We start from the raw sequence: 7,762 nt of genomic DNA, 5'->3' as shown, positions 1-7,762 counted from the left end.
GAAAAACCTGCAGCATCCTTATAGGCTCGGCAGTGCTACGCTGGATAGTGCTACGGAAGAAAGAGACTTGGGGGTCATCATTGACCACAAGATGAACATGAGCCTGCAGTGTAATGCTGCAGCTAGTAAAGCGGCCAAAACGCAGGCTTGCATCCATAGATGCTTCTCGAGCAAATCCCGGGACGTCATTCTCCCCTTGTACTCGGCCTTGGTGAGGCCACAGCCTGAGTACTGTGCCCAGTTTTGGGCTCCACAATTCAAAAAGGATGTGGAGAAGCTTGAGAGAGTCCAGAGAGCCACGTGCATGATCAGAGGTCAGGAAAACAGACAGACCTGAGAGCCATGGGGCTTTTTAGCCTGGAAAAGAGCAGGCTCAGGGGTGATCTGATGGCCACCTATAAGTTTATCAGGGTGACCACCAGAATCTGGGGGAAAGTTTGTTCACCAGAGTGCCCCAAGGGATGACAAGGTCGAACGGCAATAAACTACTAGAAGACCATTTCAGGCTGGACATAAGGAAGAATTTCTTTACTGTCTGAGCCCCACAAGGTCTGAAATAGCCTGCCATCGGAGGTGGTTCAAGCACCTACACTGAACACCTTCAAGAGTAAACTGGATGCTTATCTTGCTGGAATCCTATGACCCCAGCTGACTTCCTGCCCTTTGGGCAGGGGGCTGGACTCGATGATCTTCCCTAATGTCTATGAAATCTATGAAATAAATATTTATAGGGACTTCCACTACACAGACATTTATCAGAGCTCTCTCTCAAGCCGAGGTATCTCAGATAGTACTTCCTAATATATAATGGCAAATGTTGATTTTTTTTTTAAAATGACATTAACAATGTATTTAGTCAAAACCATGAAACGACTTACTCCACAGTACTGATCGTCACTAAAGATCTGGGGTGGCAACGGATTGCCCTGTGAAGGCAGTCTGTCCCGTGGGATATTCTTATACATCCATTGTCTTTGTTCCTCTGACATGGTGATATCCACCTCTTCAAACTCTATCCTGTTGGCTTCCAGAAATCGCACCACATCTTGCTGCCTCTTCTTTATCTAAGAGAAATCAAAACCAATGCATCAGAGCTTGTCCATCATCACTAAGACAGTGTTACAACCCTGAGGGTACTTGTGTATATTTTTTCCACTCAAAGCTCAGGAAGAATGTCAACTATTTCTAAGCTAAAATTTTATATCTTAAACACAAGTGGTTTCTCTATTTATATGCTCCGGGAAGACCAACCAGACCTGTGTTATGGAATGCTTGGTATCTACACATAATACTGAACCAGTTCACAATAAAATAGTTCAAAACAGTACTTGATTTTTCTGGGTACACTTCTGAATCTTCTCAGAAAAATTTAAACTGATTTAACAGGATTGTATGTCTGTCTGCTTCAGGTTTAAACCAAATTTAAACAGTTATGAGAATTGCGTGGGTCCATGTCCTCAGTAAAGACAAAGGATGGACTCTATGGGGTTATGACATAGCATCAGGCTTGTTCATTTAGCCAGTATCTGCTCTGCTTTATAACCAACTCCATACTTTAGTCCCAGCACTTCCCAAATCTAATAAAGCAGATTCCCTCTGAAAGAGATATAGCATTTCATGCTGGGCTCAAAATATTGTCAGACTGTATCTCCAAGCTGCATTATATTTATAACTAACAGTTTTACAGTATTTTTATGCAGCAACATCATCCTGTTGCAGATTGCTTTAGATTACAAGTGAATGAACACTACTTATAGGTATCATAGGATCCAAATACTATTTAAAAACCAGGATTTGGAGAGCTGGTTTGTTCATCTTTTGGGCACATAGTCTATGGTTATTTTGGTCATTCAGTTCTACACCTTAACTTGTAATGTGTCTAACAGACCTATCTCAAGTGAAAAATCTGTGGGTTGCAGTGAAAATCCATATTTTCACTGAAACTTTCTGATGATAATTATTTCACCACTGATTTTCATCTCCTGCTTGAAACAGGACCATGCATCTCTCAAGATGGAACCTGGTCCTATTGTCTGCAAAACCAAATAGCTCCAAAATATGTGAGTAGGCATGCTCTGCTGACTAACCGGCTTCTAGATGTGTATCACTTGCAATTGAAAAATCAGGTTGTCCAGTAAATTTGTCTCTCCCAGCAGCGTGTTCATTCTTATACATGGGCTGCATTGATTTTTATGCAGTACATATTATAAACTAATCAATCACTTTTTTCATGCCCAGCTTACCTTCTAAAATTGCGTTCAGATAATAAATCTAACATAAGCAAAAGCAGCTGAGTTACAGCATTACACCCATTTTCTACTGGCACTAACATGAACATGACATGTTGTACTAGAAAACAACAAAGAAGACTTGTATCATGAATATAGAAGTGAGAGACAATCCTTGTTTGCAGTCCCTTACAAAATAAGCTGAGGCACATAAACTCAAACTAAAGTGGTGACCCAAACATATTTTATACTGGCTGCCTTATTAAACGTTTGTTGAATATATAGGTGAGTTGTATAATATTATTACAGGGATATTTCTTCAGAATAGAGCACTTCTGAAGCTAACTGCTTCCTGTTCTCTAGTGTTGATGTTGACTATTGACTTCCACTAGTCTTGGAAACCGAGGACACGCTGTCCAACAATTGCAATTTAGATTTAGTCAGAACCCTAACCAGGGTACAGATCATGTAATTTAAAAATTCCCAGATCTCCAGCATTTCTACCATCCCCATTATTTCTTTATTTTCTAAAGTTAATTAAAATACATAAGGATTTAAGGGGAAAGAATTCTCACTCAAGCTTCCTACAAGCCTTGTAATGCTTCTTAAGATATCCACATGAGTTATCAACTGTGGATGTGCCAGCTGGATAAATTATAACATTTCAGTGTACGTTGTTTAAACAGCAAAGTATCTGTTTTTTTCCCTTCAAGATTTGATTCAAGTCTTCAAAAGTGAAGTGATTAGAAGTAGCATTAGTTTCATTAAAAATCCTACTAAATTACGTCTTGCTTCTAGGAGTTAATCTGAGAGCATCTGCCACCGCAAAAGCCAGTTGATGACTCACTGGTAAAACCCCAGGATCTTTGGCTTGGACCATGGCTGGATGAATCTGTCAGACTGCAGTATCTTGCCTGCAGTTCTGATTTGCATTTGAGTTACTGCTTTTCTGAGCTGCAGAAATATCTTGCGCTTAGCACAGGTCTCTAACTCTAGGCAATGGCAAGCCACCCACAGTCACTGCATCTGTTCTTCCTCCATCTCCCACCGAGCAAAGACAGCATAACTCCATGAAGGGAGGAAAGAAGGAACACCTTATATATCTTTCTGGAGCTTCTTACTCCCACACTTAATGTTATGATTCTGGGGCAGTCTATTTTTATTTTACTATTTCTGAATGCAAGGGGAGAATGATGTCCCGGGATTTGCTCGAGAAGCATCTATGGATGCAAGCCAGCATTTTGGTCGCTTTACTAGCCACAGCATTGCATTGCAGGCTCATGTTCATCTTGTGGTCAATGATGACCCCCAAGTCTCTTTCTTCTGTAGTGCTATCCAACGTAGGAGCCTATAAGGAAGCTGCAGGTTTTTCCTCCCAAGGTGGAGAACCCTGCATTTTTCGGTGTTAAACACCATCAGGTTCTCGTCCGCCCATTTGCTGAGCTTGTCCAGGTCAGCCTGGATCACCTGCCTGTCTTCTGGCGTGGATGGTTTGCCCCAAAGTTTGGTGTTATCGGCGAACTTGGCCAGTCCACTCCTGACTCCAAAGTCCACATCATTAATAAAGATGTTGAACAGTATGGGTCCAAGGACAGAGCCTTGAGGGACCCCACTGGTCACAGGGCACCACGATGTTCAGATTGTTTTTCTTGTTTTCATTTAACAAAACTTAAACAATTTGAATAAGCAAATGAGAAGACTTGGGCGTGAGAACACATTCAAATAACCTAGGCAAATTCTTCCAGGTTTGTTCTCCTGGTAGAAAAACTTATCCAACAGTATATACAGACGTTTGCTCTCCCAGGAGAAACTCTCAGGCAATGATGTAACCCTGGTTATTCCCAGGCTTCTCCTGGAGAAGCCATTTTTAAACTTTGAGAAAAAGCCTGAACCTCTGGGGTGCAGGCAGAAGTGCAGCACCCAGCTATAACTCAGAACATTTTCTGCAAAGCATTCTGAGTTACAGCGTTGCCCCAGACCAGACAGAAGTTCAGTGTTGGTTCCAGGGGAGAGGGGAATCTAGCTGTGGGCTGGGATCCTGCAGCCAGGTTCCCATTGCAACAGCCATGGCTATGTGCTAGTGCTCACTGTTTTCAGAATGGGAGAGGGGAAAAGGCAGCAGAGGGAGCTCATTCTTGGGGCTCCCCAGCTGGTGCTGAAGGGTGGGGTGGGTGAATTGGAGCCCCCTCACCTCAGAAGCGGGCTCCAATACACTCCACCCACTCCACCCTCCAGGGGGGCTGAGGAAAGTCCAGACTGAATGCCCTCCACTCCCTTTCCCTCCTCCCATTCTGAAAACAGCAACAGGCTGGGAGCTCCGCAGACACAACTTACAAAAGACACTACATTTTGAAATGTCTTCATCTGATACCTCATGCAATGGAGGGTCAGATTCTCACCCAATCTGCCATTTTTAAGCTGTATGCAGTCATGCAGTTGTATTTGGTCACAGCTATAAAACGCTTTCTGTGGCCAGATTGGGTGAAAACTTTCACTTCTGTCTTTACCCCTGTATAGTTTTCTGAATGTCTGTAGAAGGCCTTTGGATGGCAGATTGCCACTAGAAGGAATTCATAGATAAGAAAGAACCACTGTGACTTCCTGGATAACACAGGCCACAGGCCATCCCTGAAATGATTCCTGTTTGAACTACAGCATAATCACTAGAAAAATATCAAGCCTTCATTTAAAATCTGTCAGTAATGGACAACCCACTACAAACCTAATAACTTGTTTCAGTGATTAACAAACTTCACTTAACTTGTGCTTTATTTCTTATCTGAATTTGTCTCACCTCAGCTTCCAGCTACTGGATCTTATTATCTTGTAACTGCTGAACTGAAGAACCAACTATTATCAGATTTCTGCTTCCCTATGTAGATATTTATAGAATATGATTAAGTCATCCCTAAACTTTCTCTTGGTTTAACTAAATAGACTGGGTTTCAGGAGAAGGGATATCTTATAATTTAGCAGCAACACAATAAAATAAAGAAGTACAAATTATCTACAACCTTGTGAAAATTGTTCATTCTTATACATGTGCTGAATTGATTATTATGCAGTGCATGTTATCAAGTAATTGACCATTTTTTCATGCCCAGCCTATCTTCTAAAACTCTGGCAAGCTAATAAATATCACCTTACCAAAAGTAGCTGAGTTATTACATTACACCCATTTTCTGCTAGTCCCAAAGTCAACTTGACATGTCATATTACATTACAAAAAACTACAAAGAGGAACCCTATCACGAATAGAGAAGTGAGAGACAAAAACCCTTGGCCACCATCTTTTACAAAGCCACTGTCTCTCACCATACCCAGAATAATTCAGCAATTCAACAAAAATTCCTCCTCTTTGGAGCTTCTTGTGGTTTCCAAGAGGGCTAGCCTACCCTTTGCCTTTTTCCTCTTGTGTGTTTATGGATGTGTCTTTAAAGAGGAAGAGATGGATGTATGGCCTGGCCCTTCTTACTTTCAGAAGAATGGATATCTTATGGATAGAGACCTACCAAATTCGCAATTCACAGATTATGTAAAATCTGACCAATGCTCACAAAATCCCTGAAGAAAAAAAAGCTTACAGAAAAGAAAATGCTGGCTCTTCAGAGGAAGCCAGCAGTCCTCAGCAGGCTGCGGCAGGCTAGCACAGGAGAGACTGCCCACTCAAAGTGCTGAGGGCAAGATTTCATAGACATTTGGGCTGGAAGGGACCCCGGATAATCATCGAGTCCAGCCCCACGCCCCAGGAGCAGGAAGTCAGCAGGGATCATAGGATCCAAGCAAGATAAGCATCAAGGCATTCAAAGTAGGCACTTGAACCGCCTCAAGTGGCAGTCTGTTCCAAACCTTGGGGGCTCGGACAGTGAAGAAGTTTTTTTTCTTATGTCCAGCCTGAACCAGTCACAGTGGAGTTTGTGTCCATTAGATCTTGTCAGCCCTTAGGGGCTCTGATGAACAGTTGTTCCCCCAGATCCTGATGAGCACCCCTGATAAGCTTATAGGTGGACACCAGATCACCCCGAGCCTGCGCTTTTCCAGGCTGAATAGCCCCATTGCTCTCAGCCTCTCATCATAAGGTCTGTTTTCCTGACCTCTGATCATGCGCATGGCTCTCCTCTGCACCCTCTCAAGCTTCTCCGCATCCTTTTTGAATGGCAGAGCCCAAAACTGGATGCAATACTCCAACTGTGGCCTCACCGAGGCGAAGTACAGCAAGAGAATGACATCCCGGGATCTGCTTGAGAGGATCTATGGATGCAAGCCAGCATTTTGCTCGCTTTACTAGCCAAAGCATCACAATGAAGGCTCATGTTCATCTTGTGGTCAACCATGACTCCCAAGTCCCTTTCATCTGTAGTGCTGACCAGCATAGCACTAAAGAGTCTATATGAATGGTACAGGTTTTTCCTCCCAAGGTGCAAACTTTGCATTTTTTGGTGTTGAACACTATCAGGTTCTCGTCTACCCATTTCATGCGTCTGTCCAGATCCGCCTGGATCACCCTCCTGTCCTCAGGTGTGGATACTTTACCCCAAAGTTTGATGTCATTGGCGAACTTGGCCAGTCCGCTTCTGACACCAATGTCTACATCATTGATGTAGATGTTAAACAGTATAGGCCCTAGGACAGAGCCTTGTGGAACCCCACTGGTCACAGCACACCAAGACTATTGGCTCCCATCGACCACCACCCTCTGGGTCCTACCGCAGAGCCAGTTCCCCAGCCAGCAGGTTGTGGTGACATCAAGGCTGCAGCCAGTTTAACCAAGAGGTGATCGTGGGATACCAGATTGAAGGCTTTTTTAAAGTCGAGGTATATGATGTCAATCTCCTCCCCTTTGTCCACGTGATAAATCACCTGGTCATAAAAGGAAATGAGCTTGGTCAAGCAAGACCTACCTGCAACAAACCCATGCTGGGTAACCCTCAGGATATTGCCTTCAGCTAGTCTGTTAAGGATGGCCTCCTTTGATAATCTTTTCCAAGACTTTCCTCAGGATAGAGGTCAGGCTGATGGGCCTGTAGTTTGCCAGATCTACTTTCCTCCCTTCCTTGAAGACAGGCATGGCATTGGCCCTCTTCCAATCAGCAGTTACCTCACACACTAGAGCACCAAGAGCTCTCTAAGATCCGTGCCAGGGACTGAGCTATGATGCTCACCAGCTCCCTGAGTACCCTTAGGTGTAACCCATCAGGGCTGGCTGACTTGAAGGTATCCAGCCTATCGAGATGTTCCTTCATGAGGTCAGCTTTGATGGAGGGCAAGGAATCTCCCTCACCCGGACCTCCTTGACCCATAGTGGGCAGGGCCATCTTAGGGGGCTGATGGAAAACTGATGCAAAGTAACCATTTAGCAAGTTTGCATTTCCTGGGCGTCAATTGTCAGTTCTCCCATCTGGTTCAGCAGGGGTCCAATGTTGCCCTTGCTTTTCCTCCGGCTCCCCACATATCTGAAAAAGGACTTTTTATTGTCCTTGACGCTCAAAGCTAGTTGGAGTTCACTTGCAGGCTTGGCTTTCCTAGTTTGCTCC

General features: G+C 43.7%; 1 protein-coding gene across 3 annotated transcripts in view; it reads right to left on the bottom strand.

The window, feature by feature from the left end:
- SH3BGRL2 (SH3 domain binding glutamate rich protein like 2) overlaps positions 1-7,762 on the bottom strand; it is a 57,998-nt gene that overhangs the window by 24,904 nt on the left and 25,332 nt on the right. For all 3 annotated transcript variants that reach the window (XM_019537665.1, XM_019537668.1, XM_019537667.1), the window contains exon 2: positions 879-1,064. In XM_019537665.1, the coding sequence (XP_019393210.1) occupies positions 879-1,064 (186 nt within the window). The remainder of the gene's footprint in view (positions 1-878; positions 1,065-7,762) is intronic.

This window comes from Crocodylus porosus, unplaced genomic scaffold (assembly GCF_001723895.1).
Source record: "Crocodylus porosus isolate Cpor-Errol unplaced genomic scaffold, CroPor_comp1, whole genome shotgun sequence".
Classification (NCBI taxonomy): Eukaryota; Metazoa; Chordata; order Crocodylia; family Crocodylidae; genus Crocodylus; species Crocodylus porosus.
The sequence above is the reverse complement of the archived record's forward strand: the minus strand, read 5'-3'. Positions and strand labels throughout refer to the sequence as shown.